The sequence below is a fragment of the Oncorhynchus mykiss genome, chromosome 20, assembly GCF_057628025.1.
Source record: "Oncorhynchus mykiss isolate SJ-2025 chromosome 20, ASM5762802v1, whole genome shotgun sequence".
Lineage (NCBI taxonomy): Eukaryota > Metazoa > Chordata > Actinopteri > Salmoniformes > Salmonidae > Oncorhynchus > Oncorhynchus mykiss.
Window position 1 is genome coordinate 48,746,696 of NC_143041.1, and position 20,751 is coordinate 48,767,446.

At 40.5% G+C, this 20,751-nt stretch overlaps 1 protein-coding gene across 24 annotated transcripts in view; it reads right to left on the reverse strand.

Annotated features, from left to right (window-relative positions):
* LOC110499508 (transforming acidic coiled-coil-containing protein 2) overlaps positions 1-20,751 on the reverse strand; it is a 157,445-nt gene that overhangs the window by 18,038 nt on the left and 118,656 nt on the right. For 10 of the 24 annotated variants that reach the window (XM_090213159.1, XM_090213155.1, XM_090213157.1 and 7 more), the window contains 4 exons: positions 15,803-15,895; positions 14,356-14,403; positions 3,500-3,652; positions 3,213-3,289 (listed from right to left, as the gene is read on the reverse strand). In XM_090213159.1, the coding sequence (XP_090069285.1) occupies positions 3,213-3,289; positions 3,500-3,652; positions 14,356-14,403; positions 15,803-15,895 (371 nt within the window). The remainder of the gene's footprint in view (positions 1-3,212; positions 3,290-3,499; positions 3,653-14,355; positions 14,404-15,802; positions 15,896-20,751) is intronic. The other 14 variants (XM_090213164.1, XM_090213162.1, XM_090213173.1 and 11 more) reach the window with 3 other exon arrangements.

Genomic DNA, 20,751 nt, shown 5'->3' on the forward strand with positions numbered 1-20,751 from the left:
GGACTGGTGCACTTCACAAAATAGATGGCATCATGAGGATGAAAATTATGTGGATATATTGAAGCAACATCTCACGACATAGGTCAGGAAGTTAAAGCTTGGTCACAAATGGGTCTTCCAAATGGACATTGGATTAGCTAACACAACGTGCCATTGGAACACAGGAGTGATGGTTGCTGATAATGGACCTCTGTACGCCTCTGTAGATATCCCATTACAAATAATCTGCCGTTTCCAGCTACAACAGTCATTCACAACATTAACAATATCTACGCTGTATTTCTGATCAATTTGATGTTATTTTAAATGGACAATAGATTTGCATTTCTTTTAAAAACAAGGTCAGGGAAAAAAGTATAAATGTATGTACTAAAAACTATTATTTTCTTTAGGAATGTAGTAGAGTAAAAGTTGTCAAAAATATAACTAGTAAAGTACACATACCCTCCAAAAAACAAATGAAGTAGTACTTTAAAGTATTTTTACTTAAGTACTTTACACCTTTACACCTTTACACCTTTACACCTTTACACCTTTACACCTTTACACCACTGCAATTTGACTAGTAAACTCATGGGTTCACTGGCAATGGACGAGGCCAACTAAAGACCTCTTCAGGTATCTGTTTAAATCCGAAAATCTTCCACTGCTTGTTTTGGGTGAGATGAGGGCAATAGAAGGAAGGCTCCTAAATGCTTGTTTTGGGTGAGATGAGGGCAGCAGGAAGGCTCCTAAATGCTTGTTTTGGGTGAGATGAGGGCAGCAGAAGGAAGGCTCCTAAATGCTTGTTTTGGGTGAGATGAGGGCAGCAGAAGGAAGGCTCCTAAATGCTTGTTTTGGGTGAGATGAGGGCAGCAGGAAGGCTCCTAAATGCTTGTTTTGGGTGAGATGAGGGCAGCAGAAGGAAGGCTCCTAAATGCTTGTTTGGGTGAGAAGAGGGAAGCAGGAAGCCTCCTAAATGCTTGTTTTGGGTGTGATGAGGGCAGCAGAAGGAAGGCTCCTAAATGCTTGTTTTGGGTGTGATGAGGGCAGCAGAAGGAAGGCTCCTAAATGCTTGTTTTGGGTGAGAAGAGGGAAGCAGGAAGCCTCCTAAATGCTTGTTTTGGGTGTGATGAGGGCAGCAGAAGGAAGGCTCCTAAATGCTTGTTTTGGGTGTGATGAGGGCAGCAGAAGGAAGGCTCCTAAATGCTTGTTTTGGGTGTGATGAGGGCAGCAGAAGGAAGGCTCCTAAATGCTTGTTTTGGGTGTGATGAGGGCAGCAGAAGGAAGGCTCCTAAATGCTTGTTTTGGGTGAGATGAGGGCAGCAGAAGGAAGGCTCCTAAATGCTTGTTTTGGGTGAGAAGAGGGAAGCAGGAAGCCTCCTAAATGCTTGTTTTGGGTGTGATGAGGGCAGCAGAAGGAAGGCTCCTAAATGCTTGTTTTGGGTGTGATGAGGGCAGCAGAAGGAAGGCTCCTAAATGCTTGTTTTGGGTGAGAAGAGGGAAGCAGGAAGCCTCCTAAATGCTTGTTTTGGGTGTGATGAGGGCAGCAGAAGGAAGGCTCCTAAATGCTTGTTTTGGGTGTGATGAGGGCAGCAGAAGGAAGGCTCCTAAATGCTTGTTTTGGGTGTGATGAGGGCAGCAGAAGGAAGGCTCCTAAATGCTTGTTTTGGGTGTGATGAGGGCAGCAGAAGGAAGGCTCCTAAATGCTTGTTTTGGGTGTGATGAGGGCAGCAGAAGGAAGGCTCCTAAATGCTTGTTTTGGGTGTGATGAGGGCAGCAGAAGGAAGGCTCCTAAATGCTTGTTTTGGGTGAGAAGAGGGAAGCAGGAAGCCTCCTAAATGCTTGTTTTGGGTGTGATGAGGGCAGCAGAAGGAAGGCTCCTAAATGCTTGTTTTGGGTGTGATGAGGGCAGCAGAAGGAAGGCTCCTAAATGCTTGTTTTGGGTGTGATGAGGGCAGCAGAAGGAAGGCTCCTAAATGCTTGTTTTGGGTGTGATGAGGGCAGCAGAAGGAAGGCTCCTAAATGCTTGTTTTGGGTGTGATGAGGGCAGCAGAAGGAAGGCTCCTAAATGCTTGTTTTGGGTGTGATGAGGGCAGCAGAAGGAAGGCTCCTAAATGCTTGTTTTGGGTGTGATGAGGGCAGCAGAAGGAAGGCTCCTAAATGCTTGTTTTGGGTGTGATGAGGGCAGCAGAAGGAAGGCTCCTAAATGCTTGTTTTGGGTGTGATGAGGGCAGCAGAAGGAAGGCTCCTAAATGCTTGTTTTGGGTGTGATGAGGGCAGCAGAAGGAAGGCTCCTAAATGCTTGTTTTGGGTGTGATGAGGGCAGCAGAAGGAAGGCTCTGCAATGCTTCAGGACGCATGCGTTTAGTCTTTTTCAGACAGCTTTGTTTTAGTGTTGTCGGATAGAGAGGTAAGCGGGTGGTAGCCTTGCCTCCCCTCTTAGCTACTTAACCCTCCTTATCGTTGTGGCCAATCAGCCTAATGAAATAAGTCCCCTAGTTAATCTGAACTACACTCTTACAAAAAAAAACTGGGATATCTACAACCTAAAAGGGTTATTTTGGATGTCCCCATAGGAGAACCCTTTGAAGAACCCCTTTTTGGTTCCAGGTAGAACCGTTTTGGGATCCATGTAGAACAATTTCCACAGAGGGTTCTACATGGATCCTAAAAGGGATCTACCTGGAACAAAGTAGGGTTCTACCTGGAACAAAAAAAGTTTCTACCTGGAACAGAAAGGGGGTTCTACCTGGAACAAAAAAGGGTTCTACCTGGAACAAAAAAGGGTTCTGCATGGAACAAAAAAGGGTTATACCTGGAACAAAAAAGGGTTCTATCTGGAACAGAAAAGGGTTCTACCTGGAACAAAAAAGGGGTTCTACCTGGAACAAAAAAGGGTTCTACCTGGAACAGAAAAGGGGTTCTACCTGGAACAAAAACGGGTTCTACCTGGAACAAAAAGGGGTTCTACCTGGAACAAAAAGGGGTTATCTTATGGGGACAGTTGAAGAACCCTTTTGGAAACCTTTTTACTAAGAGGGTATGCTCTCCTCTCCAGATGGACACCACCACCGCTCTACACCAACCTGACTGTTGTCATAGTAACGTGACTGACTGGTGTCATAGTAACGTGACTGGCTGTTCTCAAGGTAACGTGACTGACCGTTGTCAAGGTAATGTGACTGACCATTGTCAAGGTAACGTGACTGACTGACAGTTGATCCTCTCACCTCATCTCCAGCACTTCCTGTCGACTGTCCTCGTACTTCCTCTGCCACTCCAGGACCTCCTTCTCCTTGGACACGATCTGAGAGGGAGGAAGGGAGAACTTTAGTAGGTGCAGTTCATGTACACATCAGGAGAAAAACTATGAAGGGATCTGTCTGTATAAGGTAAACATTCGTATGAATATGACTACTACTGAATGTCAACCTGTTCCTCCAACACAGTAACACTCCTACAATGGATATGAATTTGACAGTAGTGAGTGGTGTGGGTGGTGTGGGTAGAGGGGCACCTCTTCTCGTGCGATGCCCAGAGAGTAATCTAGGTCTTTGGGTAGGTAGGGGCTCTCCCTCTCCCCGTCTCCGTAGCTCGCCGTCCTGGTGCAATTCTTGGTCACCATGCTGTCCCTGTCCACTGTTGATGACATCACTTCTCTGTCTCTCTGCTGCCCAGGTCAAGCGTCAGGGAAGAGGAAGAGGAAGAGGAGGGGGGAGAGAGACAGGTACAGACAGTTGATTAGGTATCTGGTTGATCTAATGGTGGTTTCTGGTAGCTTTCCCAGAATCCCCAGGTTTTTCCAAAAATCCCAGTGGGAAGATTCCGGAATCAGCAGGGAATGAGCAGGGAATGAGCAGGCAATCAGCAGGGAATCAGCTGGGAATCAGAAGGGAATGAGCAGGGAATCAGCAGGGAATCAGCAGGGAATCAGCAGGGAATCAGCAGGGAATCAGCAGGGAATGAGCAGGGAATCAGCACGGAATCAGCAGGGAATCAGCTGGGAATCAGCAGGGAATCAGCAGGGAATCAGTAGGGAATCAGCAGGGAATCAGCAGGGAATCAGCAGGGAATGAGCAGGGAATCAGCAGGGAATCAGCAGGGAATCAGCTGGGAATCAGCAGGGAATGAGCAGGACATCTGGAATCCTTCCTGTAAAACAACAACAGGGAAAGTTACCTGCATTTAAAACCCTAAAGACAACATAATACACTCTTTATAGGATCCTGAACTAAACCAAACCCCTATGTAGCATCGTATTGGATCAGAAAGATGCCCCCACACCACAGCCAAACTCTATATGCAAAATGAGGCAGCCTCTGCAATGATGGTAGCTACAAAGTGGGATCCTTGGGACTTCCCTACTCTAAACCTAACCTTACCCCTACCCTAACCTTTGCCTAACCTCTACTCTACTCTAAACCTAACCTTAACCCCTACCATAACCTTTAACTAACCCCTACCCTACCCTACCATACACCTAACCGTAACCCCTACCCTACCCTTCACTTAACCGTAACCCCTACCCTACTCTAAACCTAACCTTAACCCCTACCATAACCTTTACCTAACCCCTACCCTACCCTACTCCTAACCGTAACCCCTACCCTACACTTAACCGTAACCTTGACCATAACCTTTACCTAACCCCTACCCTACCCTACACCTAACCGTAACCCCTACCCTAACCTTAACCTTAACGTTAACCATAACCTTTACCTAACCCCTACCCTACCCTACACCTAACCGTAACCTCTACCCTAACCTTAACCCCTACCATAACCTTTACCTAGCCCCTACCCTACCCTACACCTAACCGTAACCCCTACCCTAAACTTAACCTTAACGTTAACCATAACCTTTACCTAACCCCTACCCTACCCCACACTTAACCGTAACCGCTAAACTTAACCTTAACGTTAACCATAACCTTTACCTAGCCCCTACCCTACCCTACACCTAACCGTAACCCCTACCCTAAACTTAACCTTAACGTTAACCATAACCTTTACCTAGCCCCTACCCTACCCTACACCTAACCGTAACCCCTACCCTAAACTTAACCTTAACGTTAACCATAACCTTTACCTAACCCCTACCCTACCCCACACTTAACCGTAACCCTTAAACTTAACCTTAACGTTAACCATAACCTTTACCTAGCCCCTACCCTACCCTACACCTAACCATAACCCCTACCCTAAACTTAACCTTAACGTTAACCATAACCTTTACCTAGCCCCTACCCTACCCTACACCTAACCCTACCCTACACCCTACCATAAACTTAACCTTAACGTTAACCATAACCTTTACCTAACCCTTACTTTAACTATTTGAAATGTGAACTTCAATGGGGTTACATCAGAGTTAGACGTCCCAAGGATCCCTCTTAGATTTTTCCCTGCAATGATGCTCCTGGAGGTTTGGGCAGCTGGTAGCAACATAAGCAATCGTCAATCCCAGAGCTGTGGCCCTGTGATTGGCTGAAGCTGCAACAGCTTGGCTGTGATTGGGTCCAGGCAAGGGAAAGAGGCAGTATTGCTGGGGGAGGGATAGGAATAGGGTAGCAGCTAGGGTTGTGCCGGTCAACCGGTAATTGACTGTTAATTAACATAAACACAGTTAGCATCTCCTGGCTTCCACACACAGCCTACAAGCCACTGATATGCAGACCTTTGGAACATCTACATTTTAAAAAGTATAATAAATCCATATAATATATCCTACACCATCACAATAAATCCATTTATTTTAGACAGGTCTAAATAAACATTATGATATGAAGAAAATGTAGTCTATTTCAGAAGAACAGAATAACATACTCTGAGTTGTCCTTATGTTAGGTCCTGATCTGGCTGTGCCACATGGCTGTGGGCTACATACTCTGAGTTGTCCTGATGTTAGGCCCTGATCTGACTGTGCCACATGGCTGTGGGCTGCACTAGTTCATTTAGCAGACAAGATTAGCTTATAATTCCGTGGCATTATTTTACAGTATGAAGAATACAATTGAACAAAGCTGAATAAAATCGAAAGGATATTTTCTACAAATGATTTGAGAGAGTGCGGATATTCTGTGTTGAGCGTTTTGGGTAATATGTTGGGTAATACGTTGGGTAATACGTTGGGTAATACGTTGGGTAATACGTTGGGTAATATGTTGGGTAATACGTTGGGTAATATGTGTTGATTTTTAATACATGGTTAGGCTGCATGACTCTAATGATGATTTGAAAAAAGTAACATGACAGGCATGAGCTCTGTTTTGTTTTTTTGAGCAGGCTGCACACACATCATCAGTCTCTCATTCACAATTTGACAAGCACTTGATAATGCCCTGAATTTCTCAGCAGCATCCCCTTAGTGTGGCTGCAATGCCACCTAAAAAAATAATCCATGCCTTTTGCACCCAGTGGCCATTGTGCCTTGGGCTGAATATAATAATTATAATTCAGTCAGACAACAACATTGACGAATACGCTGATTCGGTGAGCGAGTTCATTAGAACGTGCGTTGAAGATGTCGTTCCCATAGCAACGATTAAAACATTCCCAAACCAGAAACTGTGGATTGACGGCAGCATTCGTGTGAAACTGAAAGCCCGAACCACTGCTTTTAATCAGGGCAAGGTGACCGGAAACATGACCGAATACAAATAATGTAACTATTCCCTCCGCAAGGCAATCAAACAAGCTAAGCGTCAGTATAGAGACAAAATCTCAATTCAACAGCTCAGACACAAGAGGTATGTGGCAGGGTCTACAGTCAATCACGGATTACAAAAATAAAAACAGCCCTGTCACGGACCAGGATGTCTTGCTCCCAGGCAGACTAAATTACTTTTTTGCCCGCTTTGAGGACAATACAGTGCCACTGACACGGCCCGCAACTAAAACATGCGGACTCTCCTTCACTGCAGCCGACGTGAGGAAAACATTTAAACGTGTCAACCCTCGCAAGGCTGCAGGCCCAGACGGCATCCCCAGCCGCGCCCTCAGAGCATGCGCAGACCAGCTGGCTGGTGTGTTTACGGACATATTCAATCAATCCCTATCCCAGTCTGTTGTTCCCACATGCTTCAAGAGGGCCACCATTGTTCCTGTTCCCAAGAAAGCTAAGTTAACTGAGCTAAACGACTACCGCCCCGTAGCACTCACTTCCGTCATCATGAAGTGCTTTGAGAGACTAGTCAAGGACCATATCACCTCCACCCTACCTGACACCCTAGACCCACTACAATTTGCTTACCGCCCAAATAGGTCCACAGACGATGCAATCTCAACCACACTGCACACTGCCCTAACCCATCTGGACAAGAGGAATACCTATGTGAGAATGCTGTTCATCGACTACAGCTCGGCATTTAACACCATAGTGCCCTCCAAGCTCGTCATCAAGCTTGAGACCCTGGGTCTCGACCCCGCCCTGTGCAACTGGGTACTGGACTTCCTGACGGACCGCCCCCAGGTGGTGAGGGTAGGCAACAACATTTCCACCCCGCTGATCCTCAACACTGGGGCCCCACAAGGGTGCGTTCTGAGCCCTCTCCTGTACTCCCTGTTCACCCATGACTGCGTGACCACGCACGCCTCCAACTCAATCATCAAGTTTGCGGACGACAAAACAGTGGTAGGCTTGATTACCAACAACGACGAGACGGCCTACAGGGAGGAGGTGAGGGCCCTCGGAGTGTGGTGTCAGGAAAATAACCTAACACTCAACGTCAACAAAACTAAGGAGATGATTGTGGACTTCAGGAAACAGCAGAGGGAACACCCCCCTATCCACATCAATGGGACAGGGGGCAAACTACCTGCCCTCCAGGACACCTACACCACCCGATGTCACAGGAAGGCCATAAAGATCATCAAGGACAACAACCACCCGAGCCACTGCCTGTTCACCCCGCTATCATCCAGAAGGCGAGGTCAGTACAGGTGCATCAAAGCTGGGACCGAGAGACTGAAAAACAGCTTCTATCTCAAGGCCATCAGACTGTTACAGCCACCAGTAACATTGAGTGGCTCCTGCCAACACACTGACTCAACTCCAGCCACTTTAATAATGGGAATTGATGGGAAATTATGTAAAATATATCACTAGCCACTTTAAACAATGCTACCTAATATAATGTTTACATACCCTACATTATTAATCTCATATGCATACGTATATACTGTACTCTATATCATCGACTGCATCTTTATGTAATACATGTATCACTAGCCACTTTAACTATGCCACTTTGTTTATATACTCATCTCATATGTATATACTGCACTCAATACCATCTACTGTATCTTGCCTATGCCTCTCTGTACCATCACTCATTCATACATCTTTATGTACATATTCTTTATCCCCTTACACTTGTGTCTATAAGGTAGTAGTTTTGGAATTGTTAGCCAGATTACTTGTTGGTTATTACTGCATTGTCGGAACTAGAAGCACAAGCATTTCGCTACACTCGCATTAACATCTGCTAACCATGTGTATGTGACAAATAAAATTTGATTTGATTTGATTTATAATTCCCTTCTCCCGGCTGCGTGCTCCGAAGCACCTCTCACTCATATGGCTATATGGCTCTCAGATATCTCAGCTCCTATTAGCCAATGCCTGTTAAGTAATCTCACAGGCTACAAGTGAAGACAGACACATTTGGGAAGCAACTGCGCGGGTCCTTATAGAATTCCGAGGCGCATATTGTAAGTGAAGATTGTATGTATGTAAGGCTTTAATTATAAAGTAGATTTTGTTTTTAGTGGTGAAAATTATCTTTGAGGCATTTGAAACTCACGCACTGCGTATGTAGTTAGGCTCTACATCCCTTGTAAAGCGGATTAATGTGTATATTTTATTAAGAAGAAGCATCAACCAGCAGCATACCACCCTGCATACCAGCAGCATACCACCCTGCAACCAGCAGCATACCACCCTGCATACCACCCTGCAACCAGCAGCATACCACTCTGCAACCAGCAGCATACCACCCTGCAACCAGCAGCATACCACCCTGCAACCAGCAGCATACCACCCTGCATACCACCCTGCAAACAGCAGCATACCACCCTGCATACCAGCAGCATACCACCCTGCATACCACTGCTGGCTTGCTTCTGAAGCTAAGCAGGGTTGGTCCTGGTCAGTTCCTGGATGGGAGACCAGATGCTGCTGGAAGTGGTGTTGGAGAGCCAGTAGGAGGCACTCTTTCCTCTGGTCTAGAAAAAATATACCAATGCCCCAGGGCAGTGATTGGGCACACTGCCCTGTGTAGGGTGCCGTCTTTCGGATGGGACGTTAAACGGGTATCCTGACTCTCTGAGGTCATTAAAGATCCCATGGCACTTATCGTAAGTGTAGAGGTGTTAACCCTGGTGTCCTGACTCTCTGAGGTCATTAAAGATCCCATGGCACTTATTGTAAGAGTAGGGGTGTTAAACCTGGTGTCCCGGCTAAATTCCCAATCTGGCCCTCACACCATCACGGTCACCAAATAATCCCCAGTTTTCAATTGACTCATTCATCCCCCTCCTCTCCCTTGTAACTATTCCCCAGGTCGTTGCTGCAAATGAGAACGTGTTCTCAGTCAACTTACCTGGTAAAAAATATATATAATAATATGTTAATTGTGATACAAACCTTATCGAAAAATATATAGACCTATGGGCTAGGTTACGTGAGATTTGAAAAAAGTTGCAACAAAAAAAAGGCATCATTCACAGGACAATATTGTCACCCATTAGAATATTCTTGATTTAATCTTGTCTTTACATAGACTAAATAATATATGTGTGAATCTTGTTTTGATTTAGAATGGACCTTCATCATGCACCTGCATCGAAACAGGAAAACACATGTCATCTAATGCACTTAACTTCTTGGTGACTGGGGGGCAGTATTGAGTAGCTTGGATGAATAAGGTGCCCAGAGTAAACTGCCTGCTACTCTGTCCCAGGTGCTAATATATGCATATGCATATTTCCTAAGGCCTAAGGCTTCCACTAGACTACCTACTAACTTTATTGACCCCCCCCCCCCCCAACCCCACAAAAAAACGTAAATGGTTTAATCCTCTCTATGGGGGATGAGAGGATGAGTTGATTGAATTGGGGCCTCATGGGGGTGTAGGAGATTTATAGCCCCACTAATATAGAGAGTTCTACCTGTCCATTTTATTGCTTCTTTAAATCAGAACAGTTTTCAGCTGTGCTAACATAATTACAAAAGGGTTTTCTAATGATCAATTAGCCTTTTTAAAATGATCAACTTGGATTAGCTAACACAACGTGCCATTGGAACACAGGAGTGATGGTTGCTGATAATGGGCCTCTGTCTGCCTATGTAGATATTCCATTTAAAAAAATCTGCCATTTTCAGCTACAATAGTCATTCACAACATTAACAATGTCTACACTGTATTTCTGATCAATCTGATGTTATTTTAAATGGACAAAAAATAGCTTTTCTTTCAAAAACAAGGACACTTCTAAGTGACCCCAAACTTTTGAACGGTAGTGCACTATACAGGTCTCTGGTCTAAAGTAGTGCACTATACTGGGCTCTGGTCTAAAGTAGTGCACTATACAGGGCTCTGGTCTAAAGTAGTGCACTATACAGGGCTCTGGTCTAAAGTAGTGCACTATATAGGGCTCTGGTCTAAAGTAGTGCACTATACAGGGCTCTGGTCTAAAGTAGTGCACTATATAGGGCTCTGGTCTAAAGTAGTGCACTATACAGGGCTCTGGTCTAAAGTAGTGCACTATACAGGGCTCTGGTCTAAAGTAGTGCACTATACAGGGCTCTGGTCTAAAGTAGTGCACTATACAGGGCTCTGGTCTAAAGTAGTGCACTATACAGGGCTCTGGTCTAAAGTAGTGCACTATATAGGGCTCTGGTCTAAAGTAGTGCACTATACAGGGCTCTGGTCTAAAGTAGTGCACTATACAGGGCTCTGGTCTAAAGTAGTGCACTATACAGGGCTCTGGTCTAAAGTAGTGCACTATACAGGGCTCTGGTCTAAAGTAGTGCACTATACAGGGCTCTGGTCTAAAGAAGTGCACTATACAGGGCTCTGGTCTAAAGTAGTGCACTATACAGGGCTCTGGTCTAAAGTAGTGCACTATACAGGTCTCTGGTCTAAAGTAGTGCACTATACCTGGCTCTGGTCTAAAGTAGTGCACTATACAGGGCTCTGGTCTAAAGTAGTGCACTCTACAGGTCTCTGGTCTAAAGTAGTGCACTATACAGGTCTCTGGTCTAAAGTAGTGCACTATACAGGGCTCTGGTCTAAAGTAGTGCACTATACAGGTCTCTGGTCTAAAGTAGTGCACTATACAGGGCTCTGGTCTAAAGTAGTGCACTATACAGGGCTCTGGTCTAAAGTAGTGCACTATACAGGGCTCTGGTCTAAAGTAGTGCACTATACAGGGCTCTGGTCCAAGTCGTTACTGACATAAAGCTTTGTTCTGCCAGGTAAGATACTTTACTGTTTTATCCTCCCTCCCTCTACCCCCTCCCTCCCTCCCTCCCTCCCTCCCTCCCTCCCTCCTCCCGCCCTCCCTCCCTCCCTCCCTCCCACTCTCCCTCCCTTCCTCTACCTCCCTCTACCTACCTCCCTCCTCCCTCCCTCTACTTCTCTCCCTCTACCTACCTACCTCCCTCCCTCGCTCCCTCTACTTCTCTCCCCCTCCCTCCCTCCCTCCCTCCCTCCGTCCCTCCCTCCCTCCCTCTACCTACCTCCCTCTACTTCTCTCCTCTACCTACCTCCCTCCCTCCCTCCCTCAACTTCTCTCCCTCTACCTACCTACCTCCCTCCCTCCCTCCCTCTACCTCCCTCCCTCCCATTCTCCCTCCCTTCCTCTACCCCCTCCCTCCCTCCCTCCCTCCCTCCCTCCCTCTACCTAATATACTTTACATAGAGGTAAACCTTCAGACAATAACAAACCAGACACATTAGCAACGGAGGATTGGAATGGGAACAACAGAACAGCAGAGAAGAGAAGATATTGATGAAGAGAGAGAGAGAGGGAGAGGGAGAGAAAGAGAGAGAGAGAGAGAGAGAGAGAGGGAGAGAGAAAGAGAGAGAGAGAGAGAGAGAGAGAGAGAGAGGGAGAGGGAGAGAGGGAGATGGGGAGAGAGAGAGAGAGAGAGAGAGAGAGAGAGAGAGAGAGAGAGAGAGAGAGAGAGGGAGAGGAGGGAGAGAGGGAGATGGGGAGAGAGAGAGAGAGATGGAGAGAAAGAGAGAGAGAGAGAGATGGAGATGGAGAGAGAGAGAGAGAGAGAGAGAGAGGGAGAGAGAGATGGAGATGGAAATGGAGAGAGAGAGAGAGAGAGAGAGAGAGAGAGATTGAGAGAGAGATGAGAGAGAAATGGAGAGAGATATGGAGAGAGAGAGAGATTGAGTCCATGTTCCAAGACCTTATAGATATGAAGTGGATGGGATCTAGTTCTGTCTTTAGTTGGATTAGGGCATTGGGGGAACAGTTACTAGGGGGTGACTGGTCAGGGGGTGAGGGGTAACAGGTCAGTAGGAGAACAGTTACTAGGGGGTAACAGGTCAGTAGGAAAACAGTTACTAGGGGGTGACTGGTCAGTAGGAGAACAGTTACTAGGGGGTGACTGGTCAGTAGGAGAACAGTTACTAGGGGGTGACTGGTCAGTAGGAGAACAGTTACTAGGGGGTGACTGGTCAGGGGGTGAGGGGGTGATGGGCAGTAGGAGAACAGTTACTAGGGGGTGACTGGGCAGTAGGAGAACAGTTACTAGGGGGTGACTGGGCAGGGGGTGAGGGGTAACAGGTCAGTAGGAGAACAGTTACTAGGGGGTGACTGGTCAGTAGGAGAAAAGTTACTAGGTGGTGACTGGTCAGGGGGTGAGGGGTAACAGGTCAGTAGGAGAACAGTTACTAGGGGGTGACTGGGCAGTAGGAGAACAGTTACTAGGGGGTGACTGGGCAGTAGGAGAACAGTTACTAGGGGGTGACTGGTCAGTAGGAGAACAGTTACTAGGGGGTGACTGGTCAGGAGGAGAACAGTTACTAGGGGGTGACTGGTCAGTAGGAGAACAGTTACTAGGGGGTGACTGGGCAGTAGGAGAACAGTTACTAGGGGGTGACTGGTCAGTAGGAGAACAGTTACTAGGGGGTGACTGGGCAGTAGGAGAACAGTTACTAGGGGGTGACTGGGCAGTAGGAGAACAGTTACTAGGGGGTGACTGGTCAGTAAGAGAACAGTTACTAGGGGGTGACTGGGCAGTAGGAGAACAGTTACTAGGGGGTGACTGGGCAGTAGGAGAACAGTTACTAGGGGGTGACTGGTCAGTAGGAGAACAGTTACTAGGGGGTGACTGGGCAGTAGGAGAACAGTTACTAGGGGGTGACTGGGCAGTAGGAGAACAGTTACTAGGGGGTGACTGGGCAGTAGGAGAACAGTTACTAGGGGGTGATGGGCAGTAGGAGAACAATTACTAGGGGGTGATGGGCAGTAGGAGAACAGTTACTAGGGGGTGACTGGTCAGTAGGAGAACAGTTACTAGGGGGTGACTGGTCAGTAGGAGAACAGTTACTAGGGGGTGACTGGTCAGTAGGAGAACAGTTACTAGGGGGTGACTGGGCAGTAGGAGAACAGTTACTAGGGGGTGACTGGGCAGTAGGAGAACAGTTACTAGGGGGTGACTGGGCAGTAGGAGAACAGTTACTAGGGGGTGATGGGCAGTAGGAGAACAGTTACTAGGGGGTGATGGGCAGTAGGAGAACAGTTACTAGGGGGTGACTGGGCAGTAGGAGAACAGTTACTAGGGGGTGACTGGTCAGTAGGAGAACAGTTACTAGGGGGTGACTGGTCAGTAGGAGAACAGTTACTAGGGGATGACTGGTCAGTAGGAGAACAGTTACTAGGGGGTGACTGGTCAGGGGGTGAGGGGTAACAGGTCAGTAGGAGAACAGTTACTAGGGGGTGACTGGTCAGTAGGAGAACAGTTACTAGGGGATGACTGGTCAGTAGGAGAACAGTTACTAGGGGGTGACTGGTCAGGGGGTGAGGGGTAACAGGTCAGTAGGAGAACAGTTACTAGGGGGTGACTGGTCAGTAGGAGAACAGTTACTAGGGGATGACTGGTCAGTAGGAGAACAGTTACTAGGGGGTGACTGGTCAGGGGGTGAGGGGTAACAGGTCAGTAGGAGAACAGTTACTAGGGGGTGACTGGTCAGGGGGTGAGGGGTAACAGGTCAGTAGGAGAACAGTTACTAGGGGGTGACTGGTCAGGAGGAGAACAGTTACTAGGGGGTGACTGGGCAGTAGGAGAACAGTTACTAGGGGGTGACTGGTCAGGAGGAGAACAGTTACTAGGGGGTGACATTTCTCCTCTTACTTTGGGTGAACTGAAGAGATTCCACCTGCTGGGCTTCTTGAGGAGGGACTGTGGAGTGGGGAAACATCAGACAGCGTGAGACAGAGACGAGATGGGAGGAAGAGGAGGAAGAGGAGTGGGGAAGAGACATGGGAATAGACAGAGGTAGGGTTTCAGGTCCTTTCGGGAAGACTCTGCTGTCCTAGCTTCAGGGGGGAAGATGGGAAGGGACTCTGGTGTCCTAGCATCAGGGGGAAGATGGACAGGGACTCTGGTGTCCTAGCATCAGGGGGAAGATGGACAGGGACTCTGCTGTCCTTGCGTCAGGGGGAAGATGGACAGGGACTCTGCTGTCCTAGCATCAGGGGGAAGATGGACAGGGACTCTGCTGTCCTTGCATCAGGGGGAAGATGGGCAGGGACTCTGCTGTCCTAGCATCAGGGGGAAGCTGGTTCCACCATTGTGGTGCCAGGACAGAGAAGAGCTTGGACTGGGCTGAGCGGGAACTGACTTCCCATAGGGGTGGGAAGTCCAAGAGACCAGAGGTGGACTGTAGATTACTTTCAGGGTGATGAAACATCTAAAAATCAAGTTGTGAAATCTCGCACCTTCTCCAAACCTTCAACCAGGCGTCAATGAACCTTCTTTCTGCGGACATTCAACCTGAAATGAGGTTATGTGTTGACACTTGAGGAAACCTACCCAACAGACCTCACTTTCAGCACATCTGGCGTGACACTGTTGTGTTCATCAGTGTTGTTGTTAGTTGTTGTTATTTACCAGAAAAACAACAGTATATCATCATAAAAAAATGACTCCCATTTGATTGAGGAATGACTACAGATTGATGAGTAGGTTTTGCAAAATTCCAGTAGCTTTCACTAAAATTCCCAAGTTTTCCAGAAATCAGTGTTGGAAGAGTCCCGGAATAAAGCTAGAATAAGCAGGTGGAAATCCCGATTCCTCCAAACAGGATTCTTGGAAAACCTTGAAATTTTACCGGAATTGTGCAACCCTAGGAATGAGGATAACGTGGAGTTTTCAGATGGTGACTGACCCAGATGAAGTCAACCATATCCCAAGTCACCTTCGTGTTTATCGAAGCCTTTCCTGATCAGGCCAACAGGCAACATGCATGGATGGGTTTGATTACAAAGGAGAGAAAAGGCCCAGCGCTCTTTTCTGCTGATTGATTCAGGAAAGCTGGTGATTGGAATTCAGGGGTTAGGGGTCACAGGTCAGGGGCTACAAGCCGTGTTAGAGATGTTACGTGGGGAAATACAGGGAGAGGCAACAGCAATTATTGTTATTGTTGAGTAACGGCCATGGGCTCACACAATGGTGTGACTAAAATGGGGGGGGGGGGGCAGGCTGAGACACGCTCATGCTGCTCTCACAGTCACACATACATCGACACACACACACACACGGTGAGCAGGTACAGGTGCAGGCTGGTTCAGCTCAGTACCTGGGGGGTGACAGTGGAGAGGGAGGGGCTGTCTGAGATGTGTTTGGCTACCTGCAGAGCCTCTATCCTCAGAGCAGCTAGAACCAGTTCCTCCTGAGACGCAGGTAGGACGGGGGGTGGGGGGGGGGGGGGGGGAGTGGGAGGAGTGGGAGAAGGGAGGGTGTGGCCGGAGGGAGGAGGAGGAAGGGTGTGGCCGGAGGGAAGGGGAGGAAGGGTGTGGCCGGAGGGAAGGGGAGGAAGGGTGTTACCGGAGGGAGGAGGAGGAAGAGTGTGGCAGGAGGGAGGAGGAGGAAGGGTGTGGCCGGAGGGAGGAGGAGGAAGGGTGTTGCCAGAGGGAGGAGGAGGGGGAGGAGTGGGAGAAGGGAGGGTGTGGCCGGAGGGAGAAGGAGGAGACATAAAGAGAACCAGAAGTTGAGGCAACTTACATCCCACCTACAGTACCCACACACACTCACAGATCAACAAACAGTCACACACACATACAGTAGTCAACACTTAACAGGCTAACATATTGTAGATAAAAGGAAGCTCAATGAAAGTAATGGAGTAGCTAAGGTAAAGGAAACTGACTAGACACCAGGGTGAAAATGAAGAGAAGCAGAGACAGTGAGGACACACACTCATCCTCAAACACCAATAGTATTACCATGATAAATCAATAATATAACCATGATATATCAATAATATAACCATGATAAATCAATAATATAAATCAATAATATAAATCAATAATATAACTATAATAAATCAATAATATAAATCAATAATATAACCATGATAAATCAATAATATAAATCAATAATATAAATCAATAATATAAATCAATAATATAAATCAATAATATAAATCAATAATATAACTATGATAAATCAATAATATAAATCAATAATATAACTATGATAAATCAATAATATGAATCAATAATATAAATCAATAATATAACTATGATAAATCAATAATGTAAATCAATAATATAAATCAATAATATAACCATGATAAATCAATAATATGAATCAATAATATAAATCAATAATATAACCATGATAAATCAATAATATAACCATGATAAATCAATAATATGAATCAATAATATAAATCAATAATATAACCATGATAAATCAATAATATAACCATGATAAATCAATAATATAAATCAATAATATAAATCAATAATATAACCATGATAAATCAATAATATAAATCAATAATATAACTATGATAAATCAATAATATAAATCAATAATATAACCATGATAAATCAATAATATAAATCAATAATATAACTATGATAAATCAATAATATAACCATGATAAATCAATAATATAACCATGATAAATCAATAATATAAATCAATAATATAACCATGATAAATCAATAATATAACCATGATAAATCAATAATATAACCATGATAAATCAATAATATAAATCAATAATATAACCATGATAAATCAATAATATAACCATGATAAATCAATAATATAAATCAATAATATAACCATGATAAATCAATAATATAACCATGATAAATCAATAATATAACCATGATAAATCAATAATATAAATCAATAATATAACCATGATAAATCAATAATATAACCATGATAAATCAATAATATAAATCAATATTATAAATCAATAATATAACTATAATAAATCAATAATATAAATCAATAATATAAATCAATAATATAAATCAATAATATAAATCAATAATATGAATCAATAATATAAATCAATAATATAACCATGATAAATCAATAATATAAATCAATAATATAAATCAATAATATAACCATGATAAATCAATAATATAAATCAATAATATAACCATGATAAATCAATAATATAAATCAATAATATAACCATGATAAATCAATAATATAAATCAATAATATAAATCAATAATATAAATCAATAATATAACCATGATAAATCAATAATATAAATCAATAATATAAATCAATAATATAAATCAATAATATAAATCAATAATATAAATCAATAATATAACTATGATAAATCAATAATATGAATCAATAATATAAATCAATAATATAACTATGATAAATCAATAATGTAAATCAATAATATAAATCAATAATATAACCATGATAAATCAATAATATGAATCAATAATATAAATCAATAATATAACCATGATAAATCAATAATATAACCATGATAAATCAATAATATAAATCAATAATATGAATCAATAATATAAATCAATAATATAACCATGATAAATCAATAATATAACCATGATAAATCAATAATATAACCATGATAAATCAATAATATAAATCAATAATATAACCATGATAAATCAATAATATAACCATGATAAATCAATAATATAAATCAATAATATAAATCAATAATATAAATCAATAATATAAATCAATAATATAACCATGATAAATCAATAATATAACTATGATAAATCAATAATATAACCATGATAAATCAATAATATAAATCAATAATATAAATCAATAATATAAATCAATAATATAACCATGATAAATCAATAATATAACCATGATAAATCAATAATATAAATCAATAATATAAATCAATAATATAAATCAATAATATAACCATGATAAATCAATAATATAAATCAATAATATAAATCAATAATATAAATCAATAATATGAATCAATAATATAAATCAATAATATAAATCAATAATATAACCATGATAAATCAATAATATAAATCAATAATATAACCATGATAAATCAATAATATAACCATGATAAATCAATAATATAAATCAATAATATAACCATGATAAATCAATAATATAAATCAATAATATAAATCAATAATATAAATCAATAATATAAATCAATAATATAAATCAATAATATAAATCAATAATATAACCATGATAAATCAATAATATAACCATGATAAATCAATAATATGAATCAATAATATAAATCAATAATATAACCATGATAAATCAATAATATAAATCAATAATATAACCATGATAAATCAATAATGTAAATCAATAATATAAATCAATAATATAACCATGATATATCAATAATATAAATCAATAATATAACCATGATAAATCAATAATATGAATCAATAATATAAATCAATAATATAAATCAATAATATAAATCAATAATATAACCATGATAAATCAATAATATAAATCAATAATATAAATCAATAATATAACTATGATAAATCAATAATATGAATCAATAATATAAATCAATAATATAAATCAATAATATAAATCAATAATATAACCATGATAAATCAATAATGTAAATCAATAATATAAATCAATAATATAACCATGATAAATCAATAATGTAAATCAATAATCTAAATCAATAATATAACCATGATAAATCAATAATATAAATCAATAATATAAATCAATAATATAAATCAATAATATAAATCAATAATATAACCATGATAAATCAATAATATAAATCAATAATATAACTATGATAAATCAATAATATAACCATGATAAATCAATAATATAAATCAATAATATAACCATGATAAATCAATAATATGAATCAATAATATAAATCAATAATATAAATCAATAATATAAATCAATAATATAACCATGATAAATCAATAATATAAATCAATAATATAACTATGATAAATCAATAATATAAATCAATAATATAACTATGATAAATCAATAATATAACCATGATAAATCAATAATATGAATCAATAATATAAATCAATAATATAACCATGATAAATCAATAATATAAATCAATAATATAAATCAATAATATAAATCAATAATATAAATCAATAATATAACCATGATAAATCAATAATATGAATCAATAATATAAATCAATAATATAACCATGATAAATCAATAATATGAATCAATAATATAAATCAATAATATAACTATGATAAATCAATAATATGAATCAATAATATAACCATGATAAATCAATAATATGAATCAATAATATAAATCAATAATATAACTATGATAAATCAATAATATAACCATGATAAATCAATAATATGAATCAATAATATAAATCAATAATATAACTATGATAAATCAATAATATAACTATGATAAATCAATAATATGAATCAATAATATAAATCAATAATATAACTATGATAAATCAATAATATGAATCAATAATATAAATCAATAATATGAATCAATAATATAAATCAATAATATAACCATGATAAATCAATAATATGAATCAATAATATAAATCAATAATATAACCATGATAAATCAATAATATAACCATGATAAATCAATAATATGAATCAATAATATAAATCAATAATATAAATCAATAATATGAATCAATAATATAACCATGATAAATCAATAATATGAATCAATAATATAAATCAATAATATAACTATGATAAATCAATAATATGAATCAATAATATAAATCAATAATATAACCATGATAAATCAATAATATAACCATGATAAATCAATAATATGAATCAATAATATAAATCAATAATATAACCATGATAAATCAATAATATAAATCAATAATATAAATCAATAATATAACCATGATAAATCAATAATATAACCATGATAAATCAATAATATAAATCAATAATATAAATCAATAATATAACCATGATAAATCAATAATATAATAATATTCAATAATATAACTATGATAAATCAATACTATAAATCAATAATATAAATCAATACTATAAATCAATAATCTAAATCAATAATATAACCATGATAAATCAATAATATAAATCAATAATATAAATCAATACTATAAATCAATCATCTAAATCAATAATATGAATCAATAATATAAATCAATAATATAACCATGATAAATCAATAATATAAATCAATAATATAACCATGATAAATCAATAATATAAATCAATAATATAACCATGATAAATCAAT